Source organism: Podarcis cretensis, assembly GCF_951804945.1.
Source record: "Podarcis cretensis genome assembly, chromosome: 6".
In the NCBI taxonomy this organism is placed as follows: domain Eukaryota; kingdom Metazoa; phylum Chordata; class Lepidosauria; order Squamata; family Lacertidae; genus Podarcis; species Podarcis cretensis.
In genome coordinates this window covers 84,015,411-84,034,352 of record NC_137175.1, presented here as the reverse complement: position 1 = coordinate 84,034,352, position 18,942 = coordinate 84,015,411, and the positions used below count along the sequence as shown (strand labels likewise).

The following is an 18,942-nucleotide window of genomic DNA, read 5'->3' as shown; positions in this document are numbered from 1 at the left end:
GGTTTAAAGGGATTATCCGAGCCACACAGGAGTCCGTTTCTCTTCTTTAGGGATAGGACGCTGATCAAGAATCTGGCAACCATGAGTGATCTTAGGGGGTCATCATCAATTAGTAGATATCTCAGTTTGGCTTCAATCGTATCATCGGCAATACAGCCTCAAGGGATAGCAAAGGATCCAGGAGTATCTCCAAGCTATGTACCCTCCCCTTCAAAAGCATTGTAACCCCATCAAGAGCAAACCACCTGCCAGCCATTGCTTGAATTGCAGCAGGGGAAAAAGACCTCTCTGTTTAAGTTGCTAATGTAAACATAGCCTGACAGAGAAGAAAACCATCGAATTGTGCAGGAAATGCAGGGACGCTTCCCTGTTTCCAATGTGGGCAGACAGAGCAGTGTACCCACCTTAGCAGATGGGGGACTTCCATCTGCAGAGCTATACTTGGGGGGAGAGATGACTGCAATAATCAGGGCCAGCTCAGAGCATTTTGCCACATGAGGCAGAGCCCACTGATGCCAGTGTTCTTCACCTCAAGCACTGACCTTCCACTTCTGTTTGCCAACAGCTGCTACATAAGTGCCTGGAGGCGGTTGGAGGATGGATGGCGGCTAACAGATTGAGGTTGAATCCTGACAAGACAGAAGTACTGTTTTGGAGGGACAGGGGGCAGGCAGGTGTGGGGGACTCCCTGGTCCAGAATGGGGTAACTGTGCCCCTGAAGGTCCAGGTGTGCAGCCTGGAAGTCATTTTGGACTCACAGCTGTCCATGGAGGTGCAGGTTAATTCTGTGTCCAGGGCAGCTGTCTATCAGCTCCATCTGGTACGCAGGCTGAGACCCTACCTGCCCATGGACTGTCTTGCCAGAGTGGTGCATGCTCTAGTTATCTCCCGCTTGAACTACTGCAATGCGCTCTACATGGGGCTACCTTTGAAGGTGACCCGGAAACTGCAATTAATCCAGAATGCGGCAGCTAGACTGGTGACTGGGAGCGGCTGCCGGGACCACATAACACCAGTCCTGAGAGATCTGCATTGGCTCCCAGTAAATTTCCGAGCACAATTCAAAGTGTTGGTGCTGACCTTTAAAGCCCTAGACAGCCTTGGTCCTGTATACCTGAAGGAGCGTCTCCACCCCCATTGTTCAGCCTGGACACTGAGATCCAGCGCCGAGGGCATTCTGGCAGTTCCCTCATTGCAAGAAGTGAGGTTACAGGGAACCAGACAGAGGGTCTTCTCAGTAGTGGTGCCCGCCCTGTGGAACGCCTTCCCTTCAGATGTGAAGGAAATAAGCAGCTATCTTCTCTTTAAAAGACATCTGAAGGCAGCCCTGTTTAGGGAAGTTTTTAATATTTAATGCTGTATTGTTTTTAACACTTGATTGGAAGCCGCCCAGAGTGGCTGGGGAAACTCAGCCAGATGGGCGGGGTATAAATTTATTATTATTATTATTATTATTATTATTATTATTATTATTATTATTTACATAGTGCCACAGGGTACTGCAGTGCCAGGTACTGCGAGGTTTTGCCAAAGTCACTTGGTGAGACAGAAATGATGAGACCTGTGAAGAAAGCTTGAAAGAGCTGGGCTTGTTTACCCTGGAGAACAGATGGTGAAGAGGAAACACGAGCAACACCTTCAGATATTCAAAGGGCTGCCACATTGATAATGGAGTGAGGTTTTCCGCTCCTGCTCCATAGCAGAAGACCAAAAATGATGGGTTCGAAAGGAAGAGGTTTTCAGCTCAACTCTAGGAAGGTCTTCTTAAAAGTACAAACTCGAATCAGTCCTGCTTTGGAAGGTGGAGAGTGGATTCTCCTTCATTAGAAGACCTGTGAATATTTGGGCACGTGGGTCCCCTTTCCCAGCAAAAAGGGGAGCTTTTGAGCCATGTTTTGGCAACTCTTGCAGCCAAACCGGTGTCAAATGCATTGGTCTGCTTTCCTTTGGGCCACATCAGCGAGGCCGATAGGTGGGCCATGTAATCTGGGCAGCCCAGGATCTCCATACATACTGCTCAGACTTGCTAAAGCAACAAAAACAATGTGGGAGGCAGCCCAGCAAAGGAAGAATGGATACAAGAACCTACTGAATATGCAGAAATGGCAAAACTTACCAGAAGAAAAAGAAATCTCTCTCTCTCTCTCTCTCTATATATATATATATATGAATGGAAATGGTTTATTGAATAAAAATAGATAAAAACATTGGCAGGATTATTGTAATAACCTGCAGTTTCATAAGAGTATATATTTAGAGAAGATGAATAAATGAGCAAATTAAGTTAATTTGGATATGCAGAAATTAAAAATCAATTTAAGGAACCACAGAAAGAGGGAGAAGGAAGTCAGGTTTTGAAATGTCAAAACGATTGTAAAATTAGTGAAATGTATAAAGTTGAAAAGTATAAATAAAGACAAACAAACAAACGATAAAGGAGGCAGCAGTTACGCGTTACCAGTCTCTGTGGCCACAAAGTCAGCTTCACCTGCTGAACAGCAGCCTGAAAGGAGAGAAGGCAGAGTGATTCCACCTGTAGCTTGTCAGCATTCAGGGACTCAGAGGAGAAGGTTCTGATGAGAACCAGCTGTCTTCAGCTTTCTTCAGCAGACCCTGGAAGCAACACTTGTAGTTCTTAGTTCTACCTTCCTGCTTCCTGCTCGTCTTGACCATTGAATTCCCTGACCCCTGGACCATCTTGACCACATGGAATTGCTGTTTGCCTGCCCCTAGGCCTGGACCTGACTTTGGATGCTGAGTCTGCCTCCAGGCAAGTACACCTCAGAGATTCTTCTGGTTGGCTAGTCTCCCACTGCACGGAGCTCTGGTCCTGGTTGCCCATCAAGAGACAACAACACCAGCAGGCACTGTAATTCTCCTGCAGTTTGACTTCACCCCCATTGTCTCAGGTCTCCTGCAATCTTTGAGGTCCCTTCCAACTCTTTGGTTATATGGCTGGATTAAGGCTGTGTGTACATTACGATTTACTCTGGTTTCAGGATGGGCCTGCAGCTGGTATTTGACGGTCCCAGCGCCTGCCAACCTAGCAGTTCGAAAGCACCCCCGGGTGCAAGGAGATAAATAGGGACCGCTTACTGGCGGGAAGGTAAACGGCGTTTCCGTGTGCTGCGCTGGCTCGCCAGATGCAGCTTTGTCACGCTGGCCACGTGACCCGGAAGTGTCTCCGGACAGCGCTGGCCCCCGGCCTCTTGAGTGAGATGGGCGCACCAACCCCAGAGTCTGTCAAGACTGGCCCGTACGGGCAGGGGTACGTTTACCTTTACCTTTTACACATGAAGTTAAGTACAATCCATAAATTTCCTGTAGCTTCTTGAGAAATACTGTTGTTTTATAAGTTTTCCCCTTAAACCAGCTTCCATCTGATTTGAAAATGCAAGCCATGTTTAAACTGAGATTTGAAAACCTTGGAGAAATCCATTGGACCTATACAGACCGCAGTTTCATTGAACAGTGGTTTGTGGGTGGGTTCATTAAACCACTGTGCCCATTGGGCTTGCCAATCAGAAAGTTGGCGGTTCAAATCCCTGCGACGGAGTGAGCTCCTGTTGCTCTGTCCCAGCTCCTGCCAACCTAGCAGTTTGAAAACATGCCAGTGCAAGTAGATAAATAGGTACCGGTGTGGCAGGAATGTAAACAGCGTTTCTGTGTGCTCTGACTTCTGTCGCAGTGCTCCGTTGTGCCAGTAGCGGTTTAGTCATGCTGGCCACATAACCCAGAAAGTTGTCTGTGGACAAATGCCGGCTCCCTCAGCCTGAAAGCGAGATGAGCGCCACAACCCCATAGTCGCCTTTCACTAGACTTAACTGTCCAGGGGTCCCTTACCTTTACATTTATAGTAAATAATAATAATAATAATAATAATAATTTCTTTATTTGTACCCCACCCATCTGACTGGGTTGCCCCCACCTCTGTGGGTGCCTTCCAACCTATATAGAAACACAATAAAACATTACGTGTTAAAAAGCTTCCTTATACAAGACTGCCTTCAGATGTCTTTTAAAGGTTATAGTATAGTTACTCATCTTGACATCTGATGGGAGGGTGTTCCACAGGGTGGGTGCCACTACTGAGAAAGCCCTCTTCCTAGCTTTGATCATATTAAACCAGTGCTTAAGGATCTGCTCTAGGTGCCTGTTTGGTTCAGAGTACAATTCGAAGTGCTGGTTTGGACAGTGAGATTGAGGTCAGACTACTTGTTTACAGAAAATCTGTACAGATAATATATGGGGGCTTTTTCTGGGTGTTCTCCACTTTCAAAGATGAGATGGAGAAATGGCCTCCTCTGTTGTAGCTCCCAAGTTTTGAACCAACTCCCCAGCTATGTTTGACAGGCATCTAAAATAGTAAAAGTTTAAGTGCCAGTTGAAAACATGTATCTTACCCTGAGCCATTGGCAGCTAATTCTCAATATTTGGTGGATCAGGGAATAGCTTCCCTGGTATTTTTAAGTTTCTGTAGTATTTTGGTTCATTTAATTAACTCATTATTATTGCTTTTAGTCACTGATTTTTTAAATTATTATTTTGTATTGTGAGTCTCCTTAGAAACCTAGATGACCTTGAAAGGTGGGACCAAAATATTTTAATTTGTGAATAAACATAGCAGCTGGTGCTAAAAAGAAAGCAGAAGGTTTGTGTCTTCTTCTCTCCCCCAAAATGTCTAGTAAAATAGAAAGTGTAACAATATCGCCTTGAGCTGCCCCCCACTCTTCATGGGTAGTGTCTGGGGTGTGTATAATATTTTTATTAATATACTTGAATCATTTATATCCTGCCTTTCAAAAAGGAACTCTTTTCAAGGCAGCTTGCATAAGTAAAACCTCAAAACAACGATTGAAACAGCATCAAATAACATAGTTTTTAAATGCACCTTCCAAAATCTGAAAGGGCAAAATGGGGACGGTGTTTTACCAGAAACTGGTATTAGAAAATAGACTTTTGCCAGTAACCAGGGGGCCCTGGAGTATTTTGTTTCTTCTATTTCTCATCTTCTGGCATGAGTGCCATTGGTTATGTAATTAAAAGAGCATCACCCACGCATAGGAGGAAGGTATCGGTATGCTCAGTGGACTTCCAAGGTTTGCACAAGTACAAAAAAATATTGGACGACAAAAGATGGGAAGGATCCCCAGAGAGCTCATTGAGACTGAAAGTGTGCGCTGGGAATGAGATTTTGGCCAATGGTAAAGGGTGAAATGTTGTATGGGAGTGCAATGCGGAATGGACAGGAGGGTTTTGAAGGACTTCATAGCCGAAAGCCTGGAGCAGTGAACTGAAGCATCTCCTCACTATTTTGTCTTGTTTTTGGAGCTCTGAATGGTGCCGCTCAAATGTTTGCGTGTAAAAGTTGAAAATTATTCTTATTTATGCTATGGGGAGGAGTCCTGGGGGACAGTAATTGAATGGAGCTTTGCATTGAGGAAGCGGTGGGTGGGGAAGTCTCGAAAAAAAAAAAACCTGTTCCAGCATGCAGTTTGGGGGCGCCGTTTCTCTCCGGTGGGCAGAATTCTTCACAAAACCAGGGGAATCAAAAGAGACTCCAGTCCAGTTTGTGGAGAAGTCTGCACCAGGTTTGAGACATCGCCCAGTGCGGCTGGAGTAAAATCTTCCCAAGCACAAATGCCTTTTAAGTGGGACTCGGTTGGTGGGTTTGCGGTGCTGCGTTTGGCAAAGGGCAGAGTCAGAGATGGCATGCAATGGACCCTGTGCCTTGACTGTCAGCCTGCGGTTAGGGCAGAAGTAGGAAGCAATACATCTCAACCCCTGCCCCGGGAATAACTGGCAACTTTAAAGAAGGATGCTCCATCAAGATGAATATGACTCATTCAAAAACTAACTCTCTCCTCATCTTCTACCTCAGTTTCTTGCTGCTTGTCCACTTAAAAAGTAAGCATTATTTTTGTCATTCTTCTGTCATTGTGTCTAGGTAAAGAGATAAAACACTTCTAGCTGAAATCTCTAAAGATGATAAATGTTGGCAGGCAGGCAGGGTAGGGGGAGAGAGACCTAAATGTCAAAAATATGTTTTCTAAGTTTTAGAAAACTTATAGAACAGATGGCTTTGGGGCCATAGAACATTGAGATGCTCAGCAAGACAAACATTTTTGAACAAATGGTTATTTCAAAAGACAACCCCCCCCCCGAAATACTCCTGTGTTCTTCAGCAGTGCTGAACTTTGTTGTTATTAGTTATGTGCTAAGGCTCAAGGTTTAAAATGTTAAATGGGTGGGTTAATATATTTCTTTTTTCCTGCATTCTATTGCAACTTATTAATCTGTTCATCACATCTGTTTTTGACATTTGACGCTCTCTTGAATTGCCGTTTGCTTAAAAGCCATGCCACAGAAGTCTGAGGACAGGGAAACCTCGGAGAAAAGCTTCCACAAAATGTCACAGGGCATTTAATTTTCTCTCTCTTGTAAATACAACCCTTCCATTAGGAGGAGAAAGGAAGTGTCCATTAATGACTTTTTTTTAACCTTTTCAACAAACTCCCACTTTATAGGGTGGTGTGAAAAAAGCTTTCGAAATGGGTTTTCTTTCATCATTTTGTCAGAACGATGACAGTACGTACAACATGAAATTTAAAGTGGGCTCAGCTGGCAGAGGATGATCTGTGTTTATGAAGGGAAGGCTCTGTTGAACAGGTTTTGAAACCAACAATTGGTGTGTGTGCGCGCGCTTCTTCTGTGTCTGTGTTTTTGTCTGAAGGGGGCTGTGTGATTTGTTGCCTGCCGAATGTGAATCTTAATCAGGCAGGCTTACAGCAGCTGCCATTAAGCAAGAAGACTTGGCATTAGTACACAATGCCTTGTAATCTGGGTCACCTTCTGTTGCTGCCTGCATAAAACTGTTGTTACCCACATAGTTTTATAGTGCCGATACTGGGAGCTATTAACATGAGGCAGATAAATCGATCAACAGAAGACAAAACTTTAGAAAAGGCATGCGGTTATGGATAACTGTTTGAAGAACAGTGCTAACCTCAAATTGGCCTGGGGGACAATTTTTGTCTCGTATTTATCTCGTATTGAAAATTACAACATACATTTGATAATGCATTACACAATTTTAGTAGCATAAATAATGCCTTGTTTCTCTTAACTAAAGCATATACTAATTTAAAAGAAACAAATTATAGCAAAGCGGTTAATATTATTAATAGTTCATGTCAGCCTTCCAAAACCCTATAAAAAGGTTGCAACTAAGCCATAAATTTAGATTTCTGTTATGTCTTAATCCAATATTGCTTAGTTTTGTTGACTGTGCTAACTTTATCCATGTCTTTTGCATTGGATGTTTCAGAATTTCCCCAATTCTTAGCAACGGCAAGTTTAGCAACGCAACATCTGCCTATGATACGTGCTTATTCACTTACTGCCTTTCTCATGCTCGCACATTGTCTCTTCTCACACTTGTGGGCACACAGACACACCATACCCTTCAGCAGGCAAATAATGGACCATGCCCATTACAATATCTTAAATTGGGTTCTAGAGAAGGAACATGTGAATGCATAAGAGAACTGCATACGCAGCCTGAAAAGACAAGCCATAGTGAGTTGGCTGGCTTGTGTCCTCGACGGATAAATCTTCTGTAGTGAAACAGAAAGCAAAGCTCCACTATATGTGTGATTCTGTTTCATTGGATTCTTGCCATAATCAAAATGTCCCCTCTAAAGCTCAGTGAGTCACACGTCACTTTCCAACTCAAACTTTTGCGCTTATGTAATACAGGCTAAATTATTGCACTGCAGAAATGCACTTAACATAGCAAGGGGCACTCTACTAACTTTACCACCACATCAACAAAAGGATCAAGGAGGAGGTTTCCCCACTGGCAGCTTTCTCCAGACCATGTTGCATGGGAAAGCAATGGTAACATTGCTACCATTGCACTCTTCCCCCGAGATCTACCCATGAACTAGATCCAGTTCGTGTTCTCTCAAATCACTATCCCATTGACAAAGCCAACGATGACAGGACCAAATAATAAAATGTGGCCTAATTTATGGGAAGGCTGCAGGGAGTCGCTTGGAAATGGAAGAAGAGCCTACTGTCCTACTTCTACTTTTGAGTCTCGAGCAGTAGAAGATGTTGCATGCTTTTCATGTATGCAACTCTTGTTCTGTCACGGGACCTGCTCAACTTGAGCAAAAATAGAGTTAATTGTATATATGAATTGGGATGCAGGTGGCGCTGTGGGTTAAACCACAGAGCCTAGGACTTGCCAATCAGAAGGTTGGCGGTTTGAATCCCCACCATGGGGTGAGCTCCCGTTGTTCAGTCCCAGCTTCTGCCAACCTAGCAGTTCGAAAGCACGTCAAAGTGCAAGTAGATAAATAGGTACTGCTCCGGTGGGAAGGTAAACGGCGTTTCCGTGCGCTGCTCTGGTTCGCCAGAAGCAGCTTAGTCATGCTGGCCACATGACCTGGAAGCTGTATGCCGGCTCCCTCAGCCAATAAAGCGAGATGAGCGCTGCAACCCCAGAGTTGGCCACGACTTGACCTAATGGTCAGGGGTCCCTTTACCCTTTACCTTTATATATGAATAGGGAACAATGGGTTGCATCCAGGTTAAGTTCCCATTCACTAGCCTCATTGCTTTCTGCGCTTCCCATCAGAATCCAACCCATTATTTTTGACCAAATTGTATGAGCCGCTCCAGTTGTCTTTCTCTTTTTTGCATATTCATGATTATTTGTGCTCATGCTGCTATCAGGGCAGTCCCTTGCAATCCTGTTTTCGATGCTGTTCGTGCCTGCAAAAGTTTTGGAGTGGTCACCCTGTTTCATTTCCAGTTAGTGCGTATCTTGTAGCTTTCTGCTGAATTTCGGCAACTTTTTATACCGCAATATTCTGGTTTACTTTTGTTCGACTCTGGTTGCACTATAGCCTTTTCAGACAGCGGTATTGTGCCCTTTGTGGCTGTCTGGCTTTCCATTGGGAAAACTGAATCAGGAGCTGAACCCTGGGGAGACTTAACACAAGCTTCAGAAAGTAGTAGGAAGACACACGTGTTTCATTAACGTATTGTTCCCAAGATACCATTCTTTTTGACACAAAAGTTCCTCAAGGTAGCTCACACACTGCAAAAGAAATATTGAAACCCAATATGAATCCATAATAATGCACTCTAGAAGTGTACCCATGCTAGGCTTGTGGCAGCAAATAAAACATAGAGCCTTGTAGTGCCTTATGCATTGTCATGAGATAAAGCTTTCTCAGCCAAGAGCCCACTTCACCAGATATATCCAGCAATTGCCAGCTGTAGAGCCTTCTATTTTCCTAATAAGAGAAACTACTGATATGACCAGCTATGACTGTTTCACAGAAATGATTGCGAGACCCTCTAGAAGTTGATGAGCTACAGTTCCATCATCCCAGACCATTGGCTATGCTCAATGGAGAATAAGCTATGGGCTGAAAACATATGTAGGGCTGCCATAGGCAATAACCATCTTCCTCTCAAATTTTAGAGCTAAACATTAGTTCATCTACTGTTTTGTTTTGTTTTACTAAAGAATTCTGTGTAACCAACAAATTTTTCCTAATCTTCCTTCCATCCAGCACTAAAAGATAATCCATGCTGTGGAAAACTTCAGCAGCTAGTGTGAAGCATGCAAACAAACAGTGCTTTTTTTTCAAGGGTATGCAATATCGGCCCCTCTTTTTGTTGTTGTTGTTAAAAAGTGTCACTTATTTAACAACTTCATGGTGAGCACTGGCATCTATTTTTCTGGGGGGGGGGGAAGCACTGCGAATGTAGTATGGGCCAAATTCTTACAGCGGGGCACAAATACAAGAATTTTAAAAATCTAAAATGTCCCAAGGGGTTATTGAATCATCTTTTGAGCATAGCTGTCAACATTTTCCCTTTTTTAAAGGGAAATTCCCTTATTCTGAATAGGATTCCTCGCAAGAAAAGGGAAAAGTTGACAGATCTGCTTTTGAGTGGTTCCCTCTTCTGCGCACAGCAGCTCAAATAATATGTAAAGCAACAGAAAAGTCACACATTTTTTTGAGAACCTGGTTTTCTCTTTGAGGAACGGACACGACGTAGTCTCTGCTGTCCTCACAAAAAGAGACTTTTCTTTCTCTGGGGGGACAGTCTCTGCTGCTTTACACATTCCTAATTAATGTCTAATTATTGTAGTAGGATAAAAGCTCCGCTTACAAAGGGATTTGTGGTTTCTGAACAAGCCCCCTCGCCTACAAGGGAAGATGAACAGTACCAGCAGTTTTGCAGGAAAGGCAGGCCAGCAGGCAGCAAGTATTGTGTGGTTGATGAGTGCTTGAGAAATCTGGTGCTTCAGCTGACCCTCATTAGGTGGATGCAGAATAAGAGCCAGCTAAGAGGGTATTCAACAGGCTTGGACTGTTCCTGTAGGGAAACTGGCTGAGCTTCTCTCTCCCCCCTCTCTCTCTTACTCTCAGTGCAAGATGTTACAGACTGTGTCCTGGAATACCCTCTCAAATTCAGGGAGGAAAAGATCCCACAATCCTTTCATTTATTGGTGAGGGCGGCAGGGAAAGAAGCCCAGATAATGAGCTGAGACATTTCAGCTCTTCTCTTCCATTAATAGCTCCCCTCATGGTCACACATTCAAATGACATTTTTTCACACCTCCATCCTTTTGTTTGGGCCGGGAAGGTACGGTATTTCAGCATCCTGCTAACGTACAATTTGGTCCCTCAGAAGTGGAGCTCAGACTAAATAAATGGGCAGCTTTAGAACCGTTGGTTTGATGAGATTCACTTGTGGCAATATCTGGGTCCCTGAGAAGTGGGTGGTGGTAAAAGTCACCATTGCCACCCCTCTCTTCTTGGCTCTAAAGCATCTTGCCTGCCTTATGGGGGGGATGAACTATTTAAAAACTACTTGTTTTAAAATGGGAGTTTAAATGCTGCCCCCCAGCTTTCGCTATTTCTTCAGCTATTAACCAGAGTTAGCCAACATGGTGGTACCTTCCTAAAGTTGTTGGACTGCAACTCCCATAAGCCCCAGCCAGCATGGCCAATGGGTCAACGATGATGGGAGCTGTAGTCCAATGACACCTGTAGGTAACCATGTTAGCTATTCCTGCGTTAATGCAACAACCCTCCCCTCTCCTTTGCACACTGGCACTCGGCTTACTGCAGTCCCTCACTACTGTTTTCACAATCGGTGTCCTCCCCAGATCTCTAAAGTATCCATATGCAGCCCATATCTCCATGCGTTCAGTAAGCAAGTGCTATATAAACAGCTTAAATGAACAAATAAAATAACATTTCCATCCGACTCAATGGACTCTCACTGCCACTCCAAGAAGATAAGGGTGATGCGCTTGTTTATCACAACATCAACATACTTGCCCCGGGCGGAAAACGAGACATCCTGTTTTTTCACGCAAGATCTCTGTTGCCATTTTGGGTGCCACACTCTCCGGCTAGAGCTTTTTGGGGTGGTATGGGTCACATGACATGTAACTGAGTATCCTGGGAAAGGGTGTAGATGGCTGTAACTCTGAACAGGAGTATTCCACATAGCAACATTTTAACCCTAGCATTTTGGAAAGATTAGAGAGTTAAGAGCGACTGATCTTCTGGCTGTTGGCTTTTGACTCTTGGCCATCTCTTGAACACACAAACAAATAAGAGACTGGGCAGATTCTAGATGTTGCTATCCCAGGACAGCAATTGTGTGAAGAAGACACAACGCAGATCAGTTCTTTCCACAAAGACAACTCCATTATCCTATTGTGTTTATGAGGTCGGCTTTGGCTGGTCAACACCTCAACACACACCCCACACACACCAAAAAAGAAATTCAGATTCTGTGCTGTTGTCACTGTTAACGATCCTGTGTGTTTTTCAACTCTGTGTGTGTGCTTAAAACTACTTCTGTTTGATAAAATAAGGACTGCGCGTCTCCTAACATTTCATGTGTCTGCTTCAATTTCATGGAACATGTAGGCAAGACGGGGCTGTTCCAGAGTGCAGGAGCAGCAGGGAGCCAGCACCAACCCCCAGTTTGCATTTTAAAAGCAGCTTTCCCAAATGCATTCAGTTTCATCAAGCACTTGGAGAAATTCTAATGCTTTTATCATTCTCCTTTTGTTCCATTATTTGAAGTAGGACAGTGTGCCCTGTACAGCTACAGAGACAGGATAGTATTGGGGGAGTTTGATTTGTGCTGGAGGGTTGATAATATAGGTTTCTTTTTTGCACATCAGATAGGCAGGCAGATGGATAGACGTTTGTGTGCACATACACGTGTGTGTTTTGTTTCAAGCGGCTACACTGGAGGTTGAAAGGAAACGTGAGCCCTATTCAGCTCACACAACAAATAATCGTACACTGCAGGAGAGAATGGTTGGGCCCACTGACTGCCCCACTGCAGCATCCCTAATAATAATAATAATAATAATAATAATAATAATAATAATTTATTATTTATACCCCACCCATCTGGCTGAGTTCCAATCAAGTGTTAAAAACAACACAGCATTAAATATTAAAAACTTCCCTAAACAGGGCTGCCTTCAGATGTCTTTTAAAAAGAACAAAATAAAAAAATTCCTTCCAGTAGCACCTTAAAGACCAACTAAGTTAGTTCTTGGTATGAGCTTTCGTGTGCATGCACACTTTTAAAAAGAAGATACAGTAGCTGCTTATTTCCTTCACACACACACACACACACACACACATTATGAATCTGATCCAGTCCCCCATCCCCTCCTGTGCATATTTTCTGCCAGTATCTCTCCTCTTCCTTGGCATCCTTCTTATGCATATTGAATTGCACTCCCAGGATAAGTGCTCATGTAAGCAACCAGCTGGATCCGGCCAGGTCCTCAAACCCATGCAAATGCACACAGACAAAGACACACACTTATCCTTATTGGACATCCAGGAGACTCATTTGCCTGCTGTGTCTTCAGCCTTGGACATCTTTTCTTCTCTGGGGGTGAATTAGCTTGAAGTGATAAATTTTATCCTGTGCCTTCACAGGGGGTTGGCTGTTTCCTTTCTGTAATCTACTGTTCTTCCATTGTATTCTCAGAGGTTGCTACAGGCATACATTATGCACTTACAATAGGTCTGGCTCCTGAAAAACCAACCTGGAAAAGCGCGCGCGCGCGCGCACACACACACACACACACACACACAATCATCTGAGACAACAGTTAGGAGAATTGACAAAAAACAGGCAAGGTAATGACATTTATTCTTGCTTAAACCAAACCCATTACTGTGACAGTAGCATATATCCTGGGTCTCGGCCTGTTTAACAGAAAAGCTTGTCTCACTAACCTGGGAGCTATGAAAAAAGGACATATTAAATATGTGGTTCATTTTATTTGACCAGTTTTCCTTAGTGTAGATATATACAAAGCTTTGAGTAATTAAGAAAAACCTGATATTTGGGCAGAATGAAGTAGAGCTAACGTGAATTTAGAGAACAGATTCTCAAGTACATTATTGGACTTTCATGTGCTTACAGAAAAAACACACATTAATATTATCCCAGTACAGTTTATTTCAGCATTCCCAATATGTAGATGATAAAGAATCAGACTTTGGCAAGCTGATATTTAATGAGATTGCTGTTTTCATCCATTAGCCTTACTATTTATGGTGTGTGTGTTTTTAAAAATAAAACGTAGTTTTTAAAAGCTGGGGTAAAATGGGAAGGAGCATAGCAAAGATTCCTCTCATGCCTGGCTATGAATTCCAAGAAAATACCACAGTGCATTTCCTCCCAAGGCTCCAAATGGAAACAATGGAGATTCCCTAAGCTACAGTTTTATACAGTGGTACCTCGGGTTAGGGACGCGGGTGGCGTTGTGGGCTAAACCGCAGAGCCTAGGACTTGCCGATCAGGTCGGCGGTTTGAATCCCCACGACGGGGTGAGCTCCCGTTGCTCAGTCCCTGCTCTTGCCAACCTAGCAGTTCGAAAGCACGTCAAAGTGCAAGTAGATAAATAGGTACCGCTCCAGCGGGAAGGAAACCGGTGTTTCCGTGCGCTGCTCTGGTTTGCCAGAAGTGGCTTAGTCATGCTGGCCACATGACCCGGAAGCTGTATGCCGGCTCCCTCGGCCAATAAAGCGAGATGAGCACCACAACCCCAGAGTCAGCCACGATTGGACCTAGTGGTCAGGGGTCCCTTTACCTTTACTTTACCTTACCTCAGGTAAGAACTTAATTCATCCTGGAGGTCCGTTCTTAACCTGAAACTGTTCTTAACCTGAGGTACCACTTTAGCTAATGGAGCCTCCCGCTGCCGCCGCTCCGCCGCCGCACGATTTCTGTTCTCAGCCTGAAGCAAAGTTCTTAACCCGAGGTACTATTTCTGGGTTAGCGGAGTCTGTAACCTGAAGCGTCTGTAACCCGAGGTACCACTGTACGCTATTACTTGGGTCACATCTGAAAGATGCCTGGTGCCTTGAATGTTACCACTTTTAGCGCTGCATTAACAACCGTGGAAATGGTATGGAACAGAGTAGCACAAACAAAAGGCAAGTCATATCCCAAGGAGTTTGCCATCTGGCTATGACAGGAGATGGAGGCGAAGGAATCAGGAACACACATAAGTCTATTTCAAAGTGAGAAGACCACACAACCTTAGCTCTGCTACTGTGAGCCCTGCTGAGGTGGGGGACAGAGAGCATAGAGGGGAACCACCTGTAAATGAGTAGATTCTTCCCAGTGCTTTCCCCCCCAAGAAAAATAGGTGCCGGAACTCACCATGAAGTTGTTACAGTAAGTCACTGGGTCACCTGAGGCAGCCCTGAACCTGAGGCTGGATTGACAACAGCCATGTTTGCTGCCTGTGGAGGTGCTAAAAACCACGGCAACCATTTCCCCAGCTGGTTTGGGGGGGGTCACCCCTGGTTCTGGTGCAGGTCAAATAAATGTCCCTTATCCTCTTAGATTCAGGTCGGTGGCTAAGGACTGCGTGTTGAGATTCTTGCATTGCAGGGGGGTTGGACCCGATGACTCTCTGGGTCCCTTCCAACTCTGATTCTACAGTGGTACCTCGGGTTACATACACTTCAGGTTACAGACTCCGCTAACCCAGAAATAGTGCTTCAGGTTAAGAACTTTGCTTCAGGATGAGAACAGAAATCGTGCTCTGGCGGCGCAGCAGCAGCAGGAGGCCCCATTAGCTAAAGTGGTGCTTCAGGTTAAGAACAGTTTCAGGTTAAGTACGGACTTCCGGAACGAATTAAGAACTTAAACTGAGGTACCACTGTATATGTATCCAGTCAGATTTGCACAGGAGCATTCAGTCAGTCATTCGTTGTACAGAAAGCAGCACCCAAGTTTTCTAAGAAGTTTCCCCAAATGTCAGGGTCACTCATCAGCCTTTTGCTTCTCTGCTCCCGCCACATTCCAGCCATTACATGCTTCATTTATGCTAATCTTTTCTAATTAGTTCTGCTTCTTAGGTGAACTCTTTTTAGAAAGCAAATGTTTCCCCTTGCTAAGGTTTGGGGCTGGCAGGCTCTGGGCTCTGAGTGCCATGCTGCCTCGCAGAACCCATTTTTCACTTGGCGCTCCCGGTGGTGAATTTTATTTCCAGTTCCCCGGCTAGACTTCCACATGACATTTTGCTAATCGTACTTAATTAAAACATGGGGCAGTGAAAAAGTCAAGCACAGCTTTATCAAAGGCTCCAGTTGCCTACCTTGCTTCTGCTATGATTCGGAACGCAGTGCTCTTTTGAACAGAAAGAAGGAAACTATAGAGGAGGTGGGCTCAACAGGTGCCAAGAAACAGCTCGGCCAAGTAAGCTGCTGAGGCCCGGTGTTTTCTGGGGCTAACAACAAGGATCATTATTCAATCTGTGAACCAGTGATAATGCCTGCCCTGCACACAGTGGGCTACAGGTTGCAATTTTAAACATTCCTAGAACACCCAATATGGTGTCACAGTCAGGTCATTATGGGAAACTCAAATGGAAGGGTCTTAGTCAGTGGCGTAGTGTGGGGGGTGCAGGGGGGGCCGGCCGCACCGGGCGCAACATCTGGGGGTTAGGGAAATCCACGGGTTAGGGGGCGCAAATCCACGGGTTAGGGGGCGCAAATCCATGGGTTAGGGGGCGCAAATTACTTGCCTTGCCCCGGGTGCTGATAACCCACGCTACGCCACTGGTCTTAGTGCGAGCTGCCATTTAAATTTCCCACAGTGCCCTGGAGTGAAGCTGCATTGGGCACTCCTGATATTGTGCACCATTCTAAATATCTTTCCACTACTCCTGTTTTTGTAAGAAACGTATCGGGAGCCAATGTTGGTCTTTCAGGGCCGGTGTTATATGGTCTTGGCGGCCACTCCCAGTCACCAGTCTAGCTGCCGCATTCTGGTTTAGTTACAGTTTCTGGGTCACCTCTGGCTCCACATAGAGCCAGTGGCATAGCTAGCTGCTTGGGTGTCAGGTGCGGCGTGCGCATCCTGCAGCTGGTGGCGGGGCGAGCCACCCATGGGGGCGGGGCACAGCGCACTGCAAGGAGCCTCTCCGCCGTCTCCCCCTCAGCTGTAGGGCGGCTGAGGGAGAGGCGGAGGTCAGATGCAAGTCCCACACTGCTGTTTCAGGCAGCGTGGAACCTGCAGGCACCCAAACCACCATGTCACTCCCAGGAGAGATGCGTGGCTCGGGCACGCTGCAGGCCCCGCGGTGTGGCACCCAGTGCCAGCCGTGTTTCGTTACGTTTGTTGACTGAACTAAAAAGTTTTGTGAGCCCAACTTTATTATCATTATTTTAAACTCATTTTTTTTTTTGCCTTTTTGTCACCCCCTCAGCGATGACACCTGGGGCGGCCTGCACCCTCCGCACCCCCCCCTGTGGCGATTACACAGGGTGCCCGGACGTTTCACCGTCTATTGATCCCTGTGCAACTACTTTATTTCTTGCTGCCACCACCCAGGCCCTACCTGGTACAATACTGAGTCCAGTCAGGGTTAAATTGGAACATAAACTTCTGTTTTTTTATTGCAGTTTAACAAGCGTCTGGTTTTATAAACGGTATCGGTCAATTACAATCATGGGGTGCCTCTCCAGACCTATAACTTCTGCTACCTGCTCTCACTCACTAAACCACCTCTCAGTTATTTCCTTGTCTTCATAGCTCCTAACTGTTCCTGACTCAGCTTATTTTGCTACACTAACTCAACCTACCCACAGATTCTATCCCAATTCACTCCCACTCCATCCAACCAACCAACCAACCAACTCCCAACGAACTCCCCCTTTGCCCCTCCCAGAGCTGGTTTTATAGTCCCTCTGACTCCACCCCCCTGGGTTCTGATTGGGTAACCTGTTTAACTATTTCACCTCCAGCACTCTCATATGTTAATGTCACACGCCCTTCCTTTGCCACTGCGTAGAACACATTGCAGTAGTCCTATATTCAAGGCCTGGCACCTCCAGTTAAAAACATCTTGTATTAATAGGGCTGAGAAAGTGTTTAGCCTGAGCTATTGGAGAAATGATGACAGAGGAAGTAGAGACAGTACTGTGAGACCATAGCTAGATGGGAGAGAATCTGCCTTGCTGGCAGAAGGTCCATGTTTCAATCACTGGTGTCTCTAAGTAGGTTCTTGCCTGAAGCCCTGGAGATGCCAGCTTAGACAATACAGCAGCTAGATGGACCCATAGGCTGAGTCAGTATAAGGCAGTTTCCTGTGTCCCTACTCAATGAGGTGGACCAATGTTCTGAATCAGCATAAGGCAGCTTCATATGATTGTTTTGCAGATGTTGGTTGGCTCCAGGTTATCAGTTTGGAATCCTGCTTGCAGGCACTCAGAATCAATGGATTGTTCTCAGAACTCTAATGGGAGGAAACACCAGTTCTTGCTTTCTGCTTCTGTACCATCACCTCATTCTCTCACAGTAGCACTATAAGCCACATCACTTTGGAAGAATCTAGGAGAAGAAAGGCTCTGGGAGAAACAGAGCTACATTCCCCAGTATTTCCCCCTTCTCCTCTCAAGTCTAGGAAGAGATATTGTCTGATCTAGCCCAAGACATATCTCCTGCCTGTTCCACTTAGCTCAGTTTTAACTGGTACAGATCCTCTTCTCTCTTGCAAAACGTATCAGGTACTCTGCTTACCAAGCAGTGCTATCAGAGGGAAACAGCCTGAAAATTCACCTTGGCAAACAACTGGAAAGTAATCTCCCCTCACACACTGCCACCTCTGCTATATATTGGGGTGAGAAACAGACAGCTTGTAGACCGAACGTGGTCCACAGAGCTTCGTTTTCTAGCCTGCAGACTCCCCTCCTCATACCTTGCAAGGCCACCACATTTAGATTTTGAAAAATTTTTCTACCAGAGGGTTTTGTGAAGTTTAAATGCAGCACACAGGGAAATATTTGTGGGAGGAGTTTGCAGTTGGAGAGGGAAGGAGGAAGAGCTCATGACTGGGGCAAGAACAGCGGTGGAGCATGGGGAACGTGCAACCTCTCCAACCTCTGAGAACCCTCCCTCTCACACTTTTGCCCAATACACATTGAGCACACTAATAAACTGGAACTTACTTTCGTATGGTTCTACCCAAAACTATTGGGCACCAAAATTAGTGCCCTTTTTAACTGCACTTAACAAGCTTTAATGCCATAATAATAATAATAATAATAATAATAATAATAATACTTAGAAACAACAAACAGAATAAAATCCAAATATGCCATCAAATTAAAACATCACCACCACATCAATTAGCTGAAATAGATTTTGCTTCAATTCTCAGCACTGCCAAGGTATAGAGAGGAACCCTATGTATGTCACACATACTGCACTGGTGGAAGATGACAGATGACTTATCTTTTCTGTGGTCGAGCTGAACTGTAAGGGCATTAAAGGAGTGCCAAGAAATTTGGAGCTTGATTCAAAATATAGAGAGCAGAAGAGCATGTAATATGGAACTCAGAA

At 45.0% G+C, this 18,942-nt stretch overlaps 1 protein-coding gene across 1 annotated transcript in view; it reads left to right on the top strand.

Moving 5' to 3' along the window:
- The first annotated feature begins 5,571 nt into the window (after positions 1-5,571).
- Positions 5,572-18,942, top strand: part of CRB1 (crumbs cell polarity complex component 1) — a 138,590-nt gene continuing 125,219 nt past the window's right edge. Inside the window, exon 1 of the mRNA XM_079981071.1 lies at positions 5,572-5,907. Coding sequence (XP_079837197.1) covers positions 5,832-5,907 — 76 coding nt within the window. The 5' untranslated portion in view covers positions 5,572-5,831. The remainder of the gene's footprint in view (positions 5,908-18,942) is intronic.